This window comes from Rhamphochromis longiceps, linkage group LG12 (assembly GCF_057381845.1).
Source record: "Rhamphochromis longiceps isolate RC_006_pf linkage group LG12, R_longiceps_female_GT1.1, whole genome shotgun sequence".
In the NCBI taxonomy this organism is placed as follows: domain Eukaryota; kingdom Metazoa; phylum Chordata; class Actinopteri; order Cichliformes; family Cichlidae; genus Rhamphochromis; species Rhamphochromis longiceps.
This window is the reverse complement of record NC_140568.1, coordinates 24,175,482-24,194,541: the sequence shown is the minus strand read 5'-3', so window position 1 is coordinate 24,194,541 and position 19,060 is coordinate 24,175,482. Positions and strand designations below refer to the sequence as shown.

Genomic DNA, 19,060 nt, shown 5'->3' with positions numbered 1-19,060 from the left:
TTTCCCTACTAAAACAAAAGGACAACCATAAGCATAGAAGCTTAGTGTTTAACACAATTGCCCTGTGGCAAAAATATTTCAAAATTCCTTTTGGGTGCAGTTTGCATGTCTTCCCCGTGCTTGTGCCAGTTTCCTCTGTCAGCTTGTTTCTCCTTGCTTGTTTAATGCTGCCCATTTACATCCACGATTTTCTTGAGAGATGCTTAATCTTAAAGGTTGAACTGCTTCAATGAGCATTAATAAACTAATTATCCACAAAGTTGGCTTTGATCTCCTAACTTCAGTGGAGTTGTAAACATGAAAATTGCTTTCAGGTTTTATCCACCATACAATGCCATCTAAAAGTCTGTTATTGGCAATGGCTTCTTTTTTTCTTTTTTCTTTTGGTATGGCAATGATCCCAAACACCACTGCCAGTGCAGTAAAAACAAACGCAGACAGAAGAACATGCAGTGGAATACCATCAGCCATTAACTGGCCTCCCCAGAGCTCAGATTACTGGATTATTAAAGCACTGTGGGATCATGACAGAGAACAGAGCATAAAGACAGTTATCCTTCAAGAAGCCTGAAGAACTATTCCTGAAGACTACTTGAAGAAATGACAAGAAAGCTTGCCAAAGAGAGTTCAGATGTTGAAGAATAAAGGTGGCCACACCAAACACTGGCTTTCAAACATATTAGAATTATTGAAAATCTGTTCATACCTCATATGCTGTATTCCCATGCTTTTTGGTAAATCACTACACCTATTTCCCATTTTCCCAGAAAAGTATAAAGAAACGAGAGGTGGCTGAAGACGTTCTCGCAGTACTGTATAAATGAAGAATTTATGAACAAAATCCATGTATTTAATTGCTTTATGTATTCTCAGATGGTAAGCCAGATTTCAGATCAATAGATTTCATTATTGAGCTAACAGACAAAAAAAATTCATACATCTGCCTTTGGGTTTTGATCAAAGCAGGTGAATAATGTATAGTGATGCTGTCATTGTATTCTGAACACAGGGAACCTGTATATTACTGAATTCTGGTTCTAAAACAACTACAGTATTGCCACTCCTACACGAGACACGTCTGGCACACACGTCGAACATAGAGCCACAGATCAAAAACTTCAATAATATCAGCGTAGATGTTTTTATAGTAAATAGTTAAAAAGTTTGAAATAGTGAAGCTGTGGTAGGCAACATATTTTTGCCACATCTGCACTCACTCTGGGCTCCTGTTTTCAGGCTTTAGAAAAGTGAAGACAGAAGAATATTTTAAGTGTTTTGAAGTCAGATGAATTGAGTAGTATGAACAGCATGAAAAAAAATCATACAATAGAGTCCAAAGGTACAAGGAGCTACCTTTTCAGCCAAAATCTGCGACTTATTTTCTTTTTGGTGGGCCTATAAACAGTGAGGGGGGAAGACTCAGGACAAAGGCTGTGTATTTCTTGGCAGCTTCTGTGCCTTTTCTCCTGCTCATCATACTAGAGTTTTAATTGTAAGGATGTCAAAAGAGGACTTAAATTCTTGTGGGTATCCCCATTTTTTCACTTTCGCACTAACTGTCCAGTTTCTGAGCCAAACTCTTCCAGGAAAAGTTAGATAAAACCACATGGCTGAAAAATGCAGCTCCACTGTCTTTCAAAATTGTGTTTGAGCTGAGAACTGAATACATACAAAAATGATGTTCTTTTAGCCTCCAAATAACATTTAATTGTTAGCAAAATTAACAGTTTTTGAGCAAACTATGTGGATGTGTGTAGAAAACGCAGGTGGAAAAGGGGGACATACAAGAACAAGAAGAAATAACACCAGTCAATATCAATGTAATGAGAAATTTCTCTGCTGAATCATCTAGTCCCCCCTGCTAATCTTCAATTTCCCTTCATATAATTTACATCAAATTCTACCATTTTAGAATCCTGCTTTCCCCAAAGTTGGTTTAGGAAGCATTCTCCTCAGTAATCTCCTCAGGGGACGCCTACTCCTATTCAAAAAAAGGTTCCTTGTAAAATGTTGCACGTGACTTAACCATGTTCGAGTTGACATATCTGGCTGGCAATGACTCAGATTGCCTTTTACACAATAACATCTCCATAAATTATGGAGAAAAAGTTTTCTGTATGCCTGAAAGTGGAATTTTTTTTCATAAGTTGACATTTTAAATAAGCAGTTTTATGTGTCTATAAACGTGTGCACATTTGTTTAGCAGTCCTTGGGTAAATTCCAGCTGATGGACTCCACTATCATGCAAAAACTGGCAACATCAACAACACACACAGACAAAAACAGGAGTATTTTAGAATGGGATCCAGATTCCTATTGATACCAGCATAGCTGAGGCCTTACAGAGCACATGTTCTCACATTTCTAACCAGACAAAGGAGACATAATGTATGGTGATGAAGTTTCAGAAGAGGAACATAAGAAAAGCACAGACAAAATAAGGTGACAGAAAGAGTAGAAGAGAAGATGTGTGTGATTAGCTGGGAATGATCCAGTACTGGTGGCAAACAGCATGAATTACACATGTGTGTGTATTTGTGTGTGTGCTCCGATAACTCTGGAACTCTAGGGTTCAGAATATACTGCTTTGAAAATAATGGAGATTCATTTGTCAAGATGTGTGTATATATATATATATAGCATTCCATATGCTATATGGCTCTTGTGGCAACCAGGTAAGTTTGGATTTGCTTCCACTTGTTGTTTCCCAATGAGTGGAAATAGGAATTCTTTCCAACATTTGCTTTTTTTAATCAAACAAAAAACCCAGGATACCTGCGTATTAGTAAATACATAATTATATCTTATTTTTCATACAGTGAGTACTTCTAATCCCAATTCTGAGGGACAGAGAACAAGCATCATCAGTAAACTTAAACATACATTTAAGTTTAAATATATAACTTCATTTTATTTGGTTAGACTATTTTTGGTTGTAAAGGAGGGTAAAGGTAATAATAAAGTATTTACCTTACAATGCAAAAATGTCCTGAGGAAGAAAAAAAGGTGTACAGAGTGTGTGTGTGTGTGTGTATGGGTGTTTGTGCGTGACAGGTGGTGAGGGAGTGAACAGGTCAGTGACAAAACCAAGCTAGCACAGAGGCGGGGTATAGAGGGGTGGGTCCAAGCTCAGAATGGCCATCCGAGACCATTGGCTATAAAAGAGGAACTCAGTCCTCTCAGCTTCACAGGCACTCAGGAAATTCTACCAACTGTGTGTGTGTGTGTGTGTGTTTGTGTCATTTCTCACAGTCTCTTCAACCTGTGACAAGAAGACATGGGCTGGCAAAAGCATTATCTGGATAAACTGTCCCGCTTCTTCCAGATCCGCAACCTGCTGTTTCGTCAAGCCCTGGCAGAGTGTCTTGGCACTCTCATCCTTGTGGTAAGTGCATGTTTGTGTGTGGAAGCGTAAGAATGTGTGCACCTGTGTCTGTGCGTGTATGCATGGAATTCATGTATAATCTCAACACAACATTAAAACAATATTCATCCTTTAAATAATGCTATCTATTATGAATAACCCCTGCTCACCTGTTATATACATATATATGTGTGTGTGTGTTTGTGTGTAGGATCCCAGAGGCGCAACCTCACCCTTTCTTCACATAAAAAGGAGTTATATATGTGCACATGAACATGGAAGTTAATACATGCAAAGTAATGATGATAATTCAGTATGAGGAACAGCACATTTGTTATTGTTGTTTTTGTTTTCAGTATCAGTATTAAAGACAGAGGCCGACAAAAGATGAAATAGAATTTTATCTTGCATTGTCTCAAACATAAAGGTTAAAATAGGCATCAAAACAATAACTGTGAGGTGGACAACTTTTGCTTGCTAACTGAAATATATAGATATACTGTAGAAATATAGACTCCAGAGTATACCATTAAAAGTTGTTTATTTTGAAATGACGCCAAGAATAAAATGGATTTTACAGTTAATAATTTAAATTCTAGCAGGCAGCGTATTCTTTTAATGACTAAACATGATTAATCTTGCAGCACAATGTGATCTGTAAACCTGATAATAACCTGATAATAAACTCACAGAAGCAGGCTACCCCTGATTAAAATATCCCGTGTATGTACATATATATGATCTACATTTGTTTTGAGCACTTTGGATTGATCTATGTTAAATCATTATGGGAAATTAGAAATATTTGACCTGTAATGGTGTAACTCTTGGTGTGACTACTGATAGTACACAAAGGTGTGGTGAAGTTATTCATCAGGACACGTTCAGTGGCAGAATAATAGGTGCCACATTTTTCTTATGCAATAATATCTTGCGTAAAAATTCCTCTTTCTTCTTAATTTTTGTTTGTGATTTTCAATGCCTCCAGATGAACTCATGCTCACTGGGTGTGTGCAGCCGTGCGTGTTTTAATATTGTCTGAAATTCATGGTAGATTTGCTCACAAATTGACCATTGCATATGGAAAAAATTAGTTCTAGTCAAAGGCATTTAAAATATGTCATGAACTGACTGAGTAACTTTTCTGTTAGTATAGCGTGCTTAAATGCCTCATCACTGAGTCTAAACTGGCTTTGACCTTGGAAGCCATTTAGCAGCAGCAGCATCAGCAGCTGTCAGGGGTTAAGACATTTGTTTTTTTTTTTTTTTGCATTTTTTTGACACCTTCTTTGGCATGAAAAAGTGGGAATGAGATCTGTCGGCGCTAACCAGGTTTACACTATTTTAAAGGAAAATCTCAATATCAACGTATTTTAACGCTTGATGGAATGCAGTGTTTCATATTCACCTTACTGTGGCGCTGCGTTTTTGAATCCGGCGCTCATCGGGTCCTGGAGCCGTGAAGGCCTGTATAAGACGCTGACCGGAGATCGAATTCACGCTCCTGGATTTTCTTTTGCTGTGCACAGACTCTTTTCCAGCGCAGGCGTCACGACGTCAGGATCCGATGAAGACCGTCTGTGGAAAACTAGACGTTAAAAATAACAGTCAGTTCTCCGGCTACGAAGGACCAATTAAATGTCAGGGGTTAAGACATTTGTTCACAAGTAAGAGAAATAAGACACTGCAGACCGACTCAGAGAGTATTAAGACATGCGCATGGGTGTGTGCCTCTCAGCAAAATCACACACACTCAGTGCAGGCTGGTTGCTTTATTTATAAGGCAAAATGGGTTACATAGTACTTCCTCTTTTAACCGAAAGGGAAAAGGCCAGACATTACCTAAGCTTATCTGACCTCTGCACACAAACTAAGAATAAAAACATAGAAGTATATCACACTTATCTGACATCACACACACTGGGTTAAAGAATACATACTTGTATACTTGTCAAACATCTCAGACACTAAAGTAAGGAATGCATTATGTTCTCTTTAACAATAAGCTTGGTTATGTGAAAATATATGAACACTCGATTATAAGGCACACTTGATTATACTTGATTTCATAAAAATCCTCTCACAGCAGCAGATTGTGTCTTTGGTTGCCACTGGTGTGCTAAACCCATGTGAAGGTGGAATCCATTTTCCACTTCAAAAGCAGTCTGCTTTCATCTGGAGAGTAGCTGTTGGAATTCCTCTAAGGCTCTTCATCCTGATTTTAAAAAGATCCCACAGAGACCGGTTTCAGGCCTCTCACTCCCAGACAAATCCTAAGTGTCTGTTTCAGTTGGCTGACTGCTCTGCAGTTCTTTTATAAGCTCCCTGACTGTGCTAACATTTGGCACTATAGATGTATGAAATGCTGAATCGGCAACTTGAATGTTTGTTGCTGGGTTGCAGTTAAGCTACATTATGACAGAAACATATGAAGTAACTGTAATTTGTGAAAAGAGCACAGAATCACTGAATATGAGCACTTCTAGAAGTGCTTCTGCAAGCTGGAAGTAGCTCTCCCTGTGTCCAAATTTAGTATCAGATTTAAATGAGACCTTTCTGGTGGAATGCGATCTAAATCAGGAAATGGACACTCACAAGCTAATGGCTGATCATTTGTAATCCAGTGCCTATGACATTAAGAAGTATCAAAAAGACTTTGTTCACACTCCTAAAAATAAAACAGCTAAGCACAATTCTAGCATAAGACTCAGCTATATCCTATTTTTCCAGCAACGGCTGGTCTCATCGTAGGAGGAGAGTTTACACTGAGCACAGTGATAATGAGCATTCCTCAGGCGCCAGTCCCTCTAAAGGCGGTTCCCTCAGACTAACCTCAACGTCATCTGATCTCAGTGAAAAGAATCCTCTTCATGGGGCTTAGAGCACAGAAGCCTAAGCATGGACGCTTACATACTACACTTACAAGCACATCCAAAGAACACTCATGGATATATGCACAAATATAATCACGAGGTACTCTGAACACACAGTTTGACATATCCTGTTTGGTGCTGTTCCATCCAGCCATCCATCCATCTTCTTCCACTTATCTGGGGCCAGGTCGCAAGGGGCACCAGCCTAAGCGGAGGGGCAAGACCTCCCTCTCCCCAGCCACCTCGTCCAGCTTATCCAGGGGAACATCAAGGCGTTCCCTGGCCATCTGAGGGATATAATCTCTCCAGTGCGTCCTTGGTCTGCCCCAGGGCCTCCTCCCGGTGGGACGTGCCCGGAACACCTCACCCTGGTGCTGTTGATAAAGAAAAATGTTCCCAAACCATCTTTATCCTCTTTCCAAGTGGATTAGGACTTGTTTTTCCCCCTTCTTGGATAAATCACTTGGGAATAATGACAGTTCCCCTCCGATCAAGGTCAACATACTGACCTTTCTGTACATGTAGTGTAGTCTTCTCCTGCCTGCCCTTGTTAAAACAATGGATTTCATTCAGAGCAGGTCTCATTCAGTGGGTTTTTGTTTTACAGGTCTCACAAATAATGATCACATTCTTTAATCTCACCTTGACTGACTAACAGGGCCTCTAATGTACAATACTTATATTGTGAGATGCTGAGTATGGTTGATGTCGTACACAAAACTTTGTAAAGTCTTGATATGCAGAATGCATTTCTCAGAGCAATTGGAAAGGTTTTCTTCATTTCAAACAAAAGTCAATGCAACAAACGGACAGAAAACATTTAGTCAAATTTAAATAGACCCATTTAAACAAAAACACACATTGAATTTTTCATTATATTAACTGTTCTACAAGAGAAACAACCAAAAACTAGTGTATTCATTTATTGGGACCCAATTGAACTTGATTTCTCTGCTCTCTCTCCAGATGTTTGGCTGCGGTTCTGTGGCCCAGTTGGTGTTGAGCGGTGGTTCCCATGGTATGTTCCTTACTGTCAACTTTGCCTTCGGCTTTGCTGCTACGTTAGGCATCTTGGTCTGTGGCCAAATATCAGGTAAGCAAACTGATTTATTGATGTTTATGTTATGTAACATGTATTTAGAGCTTTTTTTGTTTTACTTTAGGCAAGGCTGTGATTTTGTGTGATTATGGACTGCACACACTGACATAATGTCAACATCTGCATTTGCAGGCGGCCATCTCAACCCAGCAGTAACTTTTGCCTTGTGTCTGCTTGGAAGAGAGCGCTGGAGAAAGTTTCCCATGTACTTCCTCTTTCAGACAATTGGTGCTTTCTTTGGTGCTGCTATTATTTTTGGCATGTACTATGGTAAGTGAAGACTTCTAGTGATGAGTCAGAATTATCTTATTATATAATTATTAGATAAATATACAATATATATATACACTCAACAAAAATATAAACGCAACACCTTTGTTACTGCTCCCATTCCCCATGGGATGGACGTAGAGACCTAAAATTCATTCCAGATACACAATATAACCATCCCTCCCAAACAGTGGTCACAAATCAGTCCAAATGTGTGGTAGTGGGCACATCTGCCATATTGAGATAATCCATCCCACCTCACAGGTGTGCCACATCAGGATGCTGATCTGACATCATGAGTAGTGCACAGGTGTACCTCAGACTGCCCACAACAAAAGGCCACCCTGGAATGTGCAGTTTTGTCTCACAGCAAAATGCCACAGATGCCACAAGCAATGAGGGAGCGTGAAACTGGCATGCTGACAGCAGGAATGTCAACCAGATCTGTCGCCCGTGCATTGAATGTTAATTTCTCAACCATAAGCCGTCTCCACAGGCGTTTCAGAGAATATGGCAGCACATCCAACCGGCCTCACAACCGCAGACCTCGTGTAACCACACCAGCCCAGGACCTCCACATCCAGCAGGTTCACCTCCAAGATCGTCTGAGACCAGCCACCCAGACAGCTGCTGGAACAATTGGTTTGCACAACCAAACAATTTCTGCACAAACTGTCAGAAACCGTCTCAGGGATGCTCAACTGCATGCCCGTCGTCCTCATCGGGGTCTTGACCTGACTCCAGCTCGTCGCCGTAACAGACATGTGTGGGCTAATGCTCACATTCGATGGCGTCTGGCACGTTGGAGAGGTGTGCGCTTCACGGATGAATCATGGTTCATATTGTTCAGGGCAGATGGCAGCTGAGAATGTCCCAGTTCTTGCATGGCCAGCATACTCACCGGACATGTCACCCATTGAGCATGTTCGGGATGTGCTTGACCGGCGTATACGACAGCGTGTACCAGTTCCCACGAATATCCAACAACCTCGCACAGCCATTGAAGTGGAGTGGACCAACATTCCACAGGCCACAATTGACAATCTGATAGACTCCATGCGACGATGTGTTGCACTGCATGAGGCAAATGGTGGTCACACCAGATACTGACCGGTTCTGGGTCCCCAGACCCCCAATAGCGCAAAAAACTGCACATTCCAGGGTGGCCTTTTGTTGTGGGCAGTCTGAGGTACACCTGTGCACTACTCATGATGTCAGATCAGCATCCTGATGTGGCACACCTGTGAGGTGGGATGGATTATCTCAATATGGCAGATGTGCCCACTACCACACATTTGGACTGATTTGTGACCACTGTTTGGGAGGGATGGTTATATTGTGTATCTGGAATGAATTTTAGGTCTCTACGTCCATCCCATGGGGAATGGGAGCAGTAACAAAGGTGTTGCGTTTATATTTTTGTTGAGTGTATATAATTATCATATCTTATTATTTAAGCAGCAACAACAGCAATAATTAAAAAAAAAAAACATCTTATTATTTGGATCCCATTAGATGCCCTGTGGGACCATCCTGCAAGTTTTAATGTGACTGGACCTGACGCCACAGCTGGCATCTTTGCTACTTATCCTGGAAACCATCTCACCCTTGTCAACGGTTTCTTTGATCAGGTAGTCTTTTGAAATGCAAACTGGTTTTATACACAAATTTTAAGAACAGAATATAGATGGGATTCCCTCTTACATTTCATTTTTACCACACAGATTATTGGCACAGCAGCACTGATAGTTTGCATTCTGGCCATTGTGGATCCTCACAACAACCCTATCCCCCAAGGGCTGGAGGCCTTCACTGTGGGATTTGTGGTTCTGGTCATTGGATTGTCTATGGGCTTTAATTCTGGCTATGCAGTGAATCCTGCCAGAGACCTCGGACCACGTCTTTTCACCGCTATAGCTGGTTGGGGGAGTGAGGTTTTCACGTCAGTGGACAGATTTGAACTACTTTTCCTTCACATTGCCTTTACAGTGATCCCTACTAACACTTACTAACTCTTATTCTGTCTCTGTCCAGGGTTAGACAAGGCTGGTTCCTGGTCCCTGTTTTTGCTCCATTCCTCGGTACCTTCATTGGTGTAATGATATACCAGCTGATGGTTGGTTTCCACATGGAAGGGGAAGTACGTGACAGGAAAGAGAGCACAGAGCAGGAGACTGTCCGACTCACCAATGTGACTTCCAAAGACAACTCCAGAGAGGCTGTGAAAGAAAGAAATGAGTGTTAGTCCGTTAGAGAGATGTCACTTAAAAAAAACATGCACTAAATACATAGTATCCCACCCTCACTTACTTCCTGACACAGCTATTGTTCTCAAACAATTGTTTCTGTTGGGACTTCTCCCCAGATAGATGTCAGGTTACCTTCTGTACAGTTGCATGTTTATGTGTCATAGTTTAGAGACTGACTGTGTGAATTTAAATATGAATTCAGAAGCAAAGAATTACATTAATTCTTTTATGACATGAACTTTCAGATTTTAGTATCTACAACACCAGACTTAACAGTATTGTATGCTTTACACCAATTTAATTTTAGATAATCTTTTTATGGAGTTTTACATACTTTATATTCTGTATATACTTAGTTAGATTAAAATATTTTTAAAAATCCTGTTCTGTGCTTTTCTCAGCCCATTTCAGTGGGATATTAAAACAATCAAACATAAGCATGTTCAAACATTTGTCTATCTTGTCTATATAATGAAAGTAGTACATTTCACTTAATGTAGGCGCCACTCAGTGACATTATCATACCTGTGCAAACTGTTGCCTCTGTTATCTTGGGTAGAGAGATTGTAGCGAGGGTTATAGGGCTATAATCTTTCTACCCTTTACAAAGACAATCTTGAAGTAACTAAATCTGCTTCTTTCTTATATCCACACGTGTTTCATTTTTGACCAAATTTTCTAAATAAATGTTATTTAAAGATATTAAATTCCATTTCCATGCTTGAAACTAGTGTGAAAAAAAGTCTTATTTCATAGAAACATATTGCCTACGTTCATCGGTGTCTATTGATGGGTGTGTTTTTTATATCCTTTTTGTCCTTTACTAGGTGCCAGACTGGACAGTGACTCTTTAAATTTTGTATGTAGGTTGAGGGGAAATGCTTTTGAATGATTGCAGTAAAGTTCTCCTTTTTGTTTTTGCATAACGTAAGTGTGGTTCATGTTACTCTCCTGATATTCCTTTTTCCTGTTTGTCAGAAGTGCTTCTAATTTCTGAACGTGACTGTACTCTGATTACATGAGATAAAAAGTACAAAACATTGTCATAAAAATAAGCTAAAGTGACACATAAAGGTTCACTTCTCAGACAGACTAGCTTGCGCCTATCCCCTTCTGACAAACTAAATATATATCTTACAATAATGAACAATTGTGGGAGCAATGTATAAAAGAGTAATTCAGTACTTTGCCCTTCATACTCACTGTTTTCACTATAGCTAGGGCTACCAACAACGCCACCTTTGGAATTTCACCTAAAGAAATAAGTACTAACACCAGTAAGGTACACAGGTTTGTTCCACTAATATGAGGCAGGAGATGTGATTTCACAATTAAAAGTTATACTTCGTTACTCAAAGAAAACTTTTTTTAAAACTCTACACATTCAACCATAACGGGAATGGGGGTTGGTGTTCAGAACTGAGGATGGTCAACTTGACGGGGAGACGATTTCAACAAATAAAAAAGATAAATAGATCACCCCAGACACTTGTGAGCATGCACTCAACTGCGAAGAGAATCTGGCACCAACCACACACACAGCACATAATAAAAGTCAGCTGGGAAACCCTCCACCACCTTCAGCTCTCAGCCTGGAAGCAAAAGGGACGAAATCAGCAGGTTTATACACAAAAAAAGGATAAATTATACGTTAAACTTAATATTAACAAAATCCTTTCACAATTTACCTAACAACCGTTCCTTAACAAAAACTACAAAAGTTAAACAATACTTGATAAAATAAAAACAGTTCAAAATGAACCCCACCTCAGACACACAACCCATATACATTAAAATATTTAAGGCCCGGGTTAGGGAATCAAACTCAGTCGCTGCTCAACCAGCAGAATTTGTGCTTGTTTGTGCTTTTTCTGCCTTTAGGATTGTATTTTCTCTCTTCACTCACTAAGGTTAATTATGGAGTTCCACAGGGTTCAGTGCTAGGACCAGTTCTGTTTACATTATACATGCTTCCCTTAGGCAGCATCATTAGAAGGCATAGCATACATTTTCACTGCTATGCAGTTTACACTCAACTTTATCTTACGATGAAGACAGATAACACACACCAATTAGTTAAACTGCAGGAATGTCGTAAAGACATAAAGACCCAGATGAACTCTGATTTTCTGCTTCTTAATTCTGTGAGCAACATAGTGAGGAAATGGAAGACCACAGGGACGGTTCTAAGGCCTAAATCTTAGATAAGCAGAGGCAAATGATGATGAGAACAGTCATAGTCAACCCACACACCAGCTCCAAAGACCTGCAACATCATCTTCCTGCAGATGGTGTCACTGTGCATCGTTAAACTATTCAGCGCACTTTGCACAAGGAGATTCTGTACGGGAGAGTAATGCAGAAGAAGCCTTTTCTGCACACATGCCACAGAGTCGCTTGAGGTATGCTAAAGCACATTTGCACAACCTTCATTTTGGAATAAGGTGCTGTGGACTGATGAAACTAGAGTTATTTGGGCATAACACGAGGCCATACACGTGGTGGAAACAGAACACAGCTTTCCAAGAGAAACACTTGCTGCCCACAGTAAAATGTGGTGGCGGTTCCATCATGCTGTGGGGCTGTGTGCCCAGTGCAGGTACTGGGAATCTTGTTAAAGTTGAGGGTCGCATGGATTCCAGTTGATATCAGCAGATTCTTGAGAACAATGTTCAAGAATCAGTGACAAAGTTGAAGTTGCGCCATGGCTGTATATTTCAATAAGACAATGACCCTAAACACTGCTCAAAATCTACTAAGGCATTCATGCAGAGGAACAAGTACAACATTCTGGAATGGCCGTCTCAGTCCCCAGACCTGAATATTATTGAAAATCTATGGTGTGACTTAAAGCAGGCTATCCATGAAACCATCAAACCTGTCAAATCGTTACACTTCTCAAATATCATTGTGTTCATCTGCTATATGGTATATTTAAATGAAATTGCTGATCCAAACAACCGATGATTTATGAAGGAAAATCATGAAAATTATCAAGGGTGCTCATACTTTTGTAATAACACTGTACAACGTCTTAAATAATCATGCCCCATCTTATCTTAATGACCTTATAGTACCACATAACCCCATTAGAGCACTTTGCTCTTTAGTTAGGGCTGGATCAGGTGACCCTGAATCCTCCTTTAGTTATGCTGCAATAGGTGTAGGCTGCTGGGGGATGCCCGTGATGCATTGAATTTTCTTTTTCAGTCACCTTTCTCACTCACTATGTCTTAACAGACCTCTCTGCATTGAATCATACTTGTTATTAATCTCTGACTCCCTTCCACAGCATGTCTTTCTCCTGTTTTCCTTCTCTCACCCCAACGAGTCGTGGCAGATGGCCCGCCCCTTCCTGAGCCTGGTTCTGCCAGAGGTTTCTTCCTGTTAAAAGGGAGTTTTTCCTTCCTGAAAACAGCCTATATTTTCAAATGGATAGGTTTATACCTTTTTCTTTTTTCTGTCTTAATGACAGATGTTAACATCTGAATTTTATTGAGTCGGCCTGTTTTTTTTTGGGGGGGGGGGGGGGGGGGTTTCTGCATTAGCTGGCTTCACAGTTGGAAATAACTATTATGACAACAGCCGTTATCAGCTTTCTTATGTTGCTTTTTCCGTTTCAGACACTCTTTGCGCTCATAAGGTGCCTTTCATGCATCACATGACTCTTCTTCAACACAAACTAATCCCTAGGAGGGCGATCTACACCAGAGACTTTGATAAAATGTACACTACATGCCTCAATTTTTTCCAGTTATTTATTACAATTCAACTTGTTTAAGTCCAGTGAATAGCTTGAAATGGTACAAAGGGAAGTGGTGAACTGCCAGAGGTTTAAAAAAAAGTAACGTTAAAAGTGAAAAATTCTGTACATGTCCAAACTATACAAAAGACCTTTTACAGGGAACACAAAATGGGTTAACAATTTAAAGCTGTTCTGCAGCAATGGTTGATCGAACCTTGAAAGCTGGCGCTACTAATTCCTACAGGTGTTCCAACTTTTCTGGATTACTTACAACCCCCTCTTGTCTGCACAAAAGCAGTGTTGGAACAGACTGTGGTACCATACCCTTGTGAGCATCAGGTGAACAGTATTGTATTGCAGGAAAGAGGCAAGTAACAATGGAAGAGAGACACACCATCATAACACTTAAAAATGTAGGTCTTTCCTAAAGAGAAACTGCCAAATTCAAGGTGTCAGTACAATTTCCTTCACCATCAAAGGCACTCAGAAACTGGTCCAAACTCTGACAGGAAGCCACAACTGATAATACAAAGCCACAACTGAATCAGAGGACAAGTTTCTGAGAGTTAACAGCTTGCGTGATAGGTGGCTCACAGGGCAACACTTTCAAGCACAGTTTAATAGTGGTCATAGTAAACAAGTCTCAGGTTCAACTGTGAGGAGAAGACTTTAAGTTGCAGGTTTGACAGGACGAGTGTGATGGTTTGGGGCTGTTTTGCTGGATTCAGGGTCATTGTCTTGTACAGAGTCAGAGGCACCCTGAACCAAAATGGCTACTGCGGCATTCTGCATTGCCATGCAATACCCTCTGGTATGCACCTACTTGGTCAGAGGTTCATCCTAAAGCAAGATAATGACCCAAAGTCCAAGCTAAGCCAGAATTACCTCAGGAAAAGAGAACAAGATGGTAAGTTTGAAAAGATGGAGTGTCTAGCACAGTCTCCAGACTTAAACCCCATCGAGCTGGTTTAGGATGAAATGGACAGAAGAGTGAAAGCAAAGCAGCCTACAAGTGCCACACGTTTATGGGAACTTCTGCAACACATGTCGGAAGAACTTTCTGAAGAATATTTGATTTCTATTGTAGAACGAAAGCCACGGGTGTGTTCAGCTGTTATTTCTGCCAAAGGTGGCTACTTTGATCTGTCAAAAGTTTAGAATACATTTTGGTCTATAAATTGATTCAGCAATTTCTTTTTTTTTTAAACTCCAATTGCTTATTTGTATCATGCTTTCATTAGAGACATTAATCTGCAGAATTTTCAATTAAAAAAAGACTGGAAAAATTGGGGTGTTCTAAAACCTTTGACTGGTAGTGTATATACAAAAGTCTATAACTGTGGCAAAAAGATGAGATTAATCCAGCAGAAAATCATTAATCTAGTGATCTAGGAAACACTGGTAAAATAAACATTGCAATTTTATTATCAGAACGCTGAGTGCGCTCTCAATGCTGCTCTTTCTTCTTAAAATGATAGCTGGACATCATAGCTCTGAAACTTAAAAATGAAAACATTAAAACATTAAATGTTACCGTCCCTTAGATTTGAAGAGGTGCTCGTGAGGTTTTCTAGTTGCCACAATTCTTAGCAGTGGATACAAATCAAGTATAAAAACTTTTATACATCTTCAGCGTCACCAAATGAATCCAAGCAAAAGATCACATTTATTTGTCCATGAAAAAAAAACAACCTGCTTTTACTGGCCATAAAAATGCTGCTTGTTCTAGCAGGTCCTCTACCTTACAAGAAGTTTTGGAGTAATCATAGAGGTGAGACACATAAGCTTTTAGTATTACATCTACCGCCAGTGAAAGCTCGAGTTAAAGAAGGAACCCTTCTACCCAAAACAGAATGTTTTCATGCTAAAACAATATAATACTTTCAATATAACATTTCACATACCAAGTATATTCATTCATTATTACATGGTTTGGTACCGAATGTACCTATTGAATCCCCATTATATCCTTTAAGCCACACTATTTGCTCATGCTGGAGTTTTATCAAAGCATTTGCAGCTGGCTAGACTTACCAGCTAGACAACATTTTTTCACAGGAAAGATGAAATACAGATATCAGAGACATTGACAAATGCACAGATGTTTTAACCTAATATCATAATGTCTGTCAGTATGGATTAAAGCAAAGAAGAAGTAAACAAAGTAAGAACACTATATGAATTCCCCGGGTAAGTTCAAAGAACTTGCACTCTATGTTTGAGCAATAAAAATGTTTTCACACATGAACAGACACTTATGGTCTGTTTTGCTATGCGTAGTATGGAACATGTTGGTACCATGTGCAGGCCATGTGTGATAAATGCTATATACCCTAAAGCTCCAGAGGTTATAGTACTTCAATACTTTGGCCAAGGCTAACCTGTGATTCAGTGATTTATTTCTCCACATGATCATCAACAACAGAATATTTAAAGGCTATGGAAAATGCAATAACCCAGATACCTAAAATGCAGCACAAAGCACATTTAAAACTCAGCAGTATTTCAGTGTGTAATCTTAAAATATTTGAAGCCTTGTGTTTTGCCTGTAAATCACAATTAGTATCAAAGTGAACAATGTGTGTGTGTGTAGTGTGTCTATGTATTTGGAATATCCAGTTTTAAATCTGCAAAAAATGTTGGGATGATGTGTAAAATGCAAATAGAAATAAAATGCAATGATTCACAAATATCATACAACCATGAATTAGTCACAATAAAACACAGAAAGCAAATTTATGTTTAAAATGTTTACATTTATATTAAATGAGACATTTTACTATTCAATTAGAAAATATTAGCTCCTTTGTAACTTAATGGGAACAGCCTGTCTCAGAAAGGTTGGGATGGGGGTAAGAAAAAAGACTCGATAAGTAAATGGTACTAAATAGAAATATCTGGAGAGAGATTTTGCAACTAACTAGGATAATTGGCAACAGGTTAGCAAGACTAGGTCATGAACATCTTAGGCGGAGGTTCAATAATGGCATCTAAAAAACATAATGTTCCACCATGGAAAAATTCTGACAAGTTTTAGTTCATTATCTACTGTAAATATATCAAAAGTTACCAAGAATATGAGAAATCTAAATCAATACATGATCCTCCGTCCCTCAGATTGTATTGCATCAAAAACAGGCATGGTGTTGTCACGATAATCACTACATGGGTTTAGGATCATTTGCAGAAATCACACAGTTTGCCAACCACAAATTCAGGTTAAAGGTCTGTCATTCAAAGAAGAAGCCACATGTGAACATTTCTTTATAGCTGTTTCTGTTCCTTCCTTCTAATCGTCTCCTATTTTCTAATCATAGACAGGTGTGAAATGAACTGGTGAACTGGTGTGGACAGTATGGAAACACTGTCCAACACAGCTGATTCAAATTACCAAATTACCTCCTCGACATGTTTTGGAGTTCTCCAGAGGCCTGGTAATGAACTAAGCATTTGATTCAGGTGTGTTGACCAGCCCTGGAGTTCCCCACCCCTGGTCTAATGGCTCATTAGTATTTATATAATCTGCTTTTTTTTTTTAAATGTGCAGTGGTGTCATGAATTGTTGTGTCATCTTTTTTTTACTGTCTGATGTGATATAATCAATATGGGATGAAAAGCAAAAGGTTTTATGTTCCACCAATCATCTATCGTTTATCCAAAGCCAGGTACCATAAATCCTGTATTGTGTTAAATATTGCAACCGTTTTGATGGTGCTCTGTTTTTTCAACCAGCACTAACAAATACAAATATGTTACATTGCAGAAGTTTGAAGAGCTCCATTGCTTCAAAACAACCAAGTAAAAAAATGAATTATATAATAAAACCTGTGAAAACTGGTAATCCTCCAGGTACTGAAAGTGCTGACTAACTCTCTCACACACCTCTTTTTCATGCATGTCACCACCAGCCACCACCTATAAAGACTTTGCACACAGTTTCGCACACAGGCGGTGATACATTTTCCATTGTTTTCTCTCAGTACTCGGGCAGACTGGATTTAAAATGACAATCACTCGGTGTCAACACTTTCACTAAAAGATGTTTGAAGGTGTGCACATGAGCCATGCTAAATTAAGGGTGTATCTATAGGTCAGTGTAGCCAGACAATGTTATTACAATCATTTCTACACTATGTCTGTAAATGACCTGAAATAAATTGTGAATCTGAAATCATTACTTCATCCTCTCACATGCTTTTATTTCAAGTCCACATATTTTGTTTTTGAATTATTTTTAATGCAAGAAATTTGTGGTTTTACTGTTGCCAGTGATTGATTACCTAGCGGCAATCCCTTTTTAGATAAATGCAATCATATTACAAAAACCTGGACAGATTTACCTGTGACCTGTTTTAGGGTGGGACTCAGATACGAAAAGAATTGTTTGAGTCTTTCTGGTGTAGCAATACATAGAAGTCATGCCAGCATAAACAAATTCTAAGAGTTATAATAGAGTTTTTTCTTTACTTATGATGAAATGATTTGTTAAAATATACTGTAGCAAAAAACAAAAACAAAAAACCCAACAACTGAGAAGACGGTTTCTATGCCACTACAATATCAATATTTAAAAGGAGTTGGCTTCACTTTTGGCATAGATTAGTGGCACTGTGGCTGTTATCTTTCAAAGATAAAAAATATCTTGGGTTTGTTGAAGTTGCTTCATAATACCTCCCTGGGTTGGGTTTAAGGACAATCCAATACAAGCATGAAAAGCTGTAAGCTGTAGAAGCAAAATTGTTGACACATTTCACCAAAAGAGAAAAAAATATATATATATAACCTCCAATTTTTAATCTGGCATGTGGATGTGGTTTGGAACAGGGGATGGATTGCTGTATTTTGTTCAGTAAACTTTGTGCTCTGTCATTAGGATAAACACAACCACGGCAGGAGAGCTGCAAGACTTACTTTCTCTGATGGAAGAAAAAGGATATATTTGTACATTTAAAGCACATAGAAAACTTGTGAGTGCATTTTTGCAAAACAGAAGTTTTATATATTGTTCAGTTTCTTTGTTCTCTTGTCAAATTCTTTTCCCCTGACACTGTCTGGTCTACACACAGATCTATCAAAAAGGAGGGATCAACAACAGCCAGGTCTCTTTGCACAAACACTTTTACATAGCCTTTGGTTTTGTCTTGTAGAACGACTCCTCCTGCTGGGAAGTTTCTGTGCCACAAGAAAATACCATGTTTTCTGTAACTTTTATTGTCATTATAAACTTCAAGATTCAAGAAGTTTATTGTCGTATACACTGCAAAACACAAATGGTTACACTGAGCAACGGTATTCTTACTTTGCACCAAATGCACCATAAATTGGCTGCAATGTTTGCATGCAACAAGACAAACCCCCTCTATAGGTGGTTTTCAGTAATTAGCCATAATTGTACAATATTTTATGTCAGCCATAACCATGCAGTATTTTTGAATCAGTTCCAAAAGTTTGTGATGCTGT

At 39.1% G+C, this 19,060-nt stretch overlaps 1 protein-coding gene across 1 annotated transcript; it reads left to right on the top strand.

Annotated features, from left to right (window-relative positions):
• Positions 1-3,177: 3,177 nt before the first annotated feature.
• On the top strand, positions 3,178-10,722 carry LOC146657294 (aquaporin-3-like). The gene is made up of 6 exons (XM_085425271.1): positions 3,178-3,385; positions 7,204-7,330; positions 7,469-7,606; positions 9,122-9,237; positions 9,331-9,548; positions 9,641-10,722. The coding sequence occupies exons 1-6, from the start codon at positions 3,278-3,280 to the stop codon at positions 9,849-9,851; spliced, it is 918 nt and encodes a 305-aa protein (XP_085281397.1). The 5' UTR covers positions 3,178-3,277; the 3' UTR covers positions 9,852-10,722.
• The last annotated feature ends 8,338 nt before the right edge of the window (positions 10,723-19,060 follow it).

Bases quoted from the DNA above. Each gene is read 5' to 3' on its own strand.
- LOC146657294 (XM_085425271.1), top strand. From the start codon at position 3,278: ATGGGCTGGCAAAAGCATTATCTGGATAAACTGTCCCGCTTCTTCCAG. The intron at 3,386-7,203 runs GTAAGTGCATGT...CTCTCTCTCCAG, and splicing joins TTGGCACTCTCATCCTTGTG to ATGTTTGGCTGCGGTTCTGT. The intron at 7,331-7,468 runs GTAAGCAAACTG...CTGCATTTGCAG, and splicing joins GGTCTGTGGCCAAATATCAG to GCGGCCATCTCAACCCAGCA.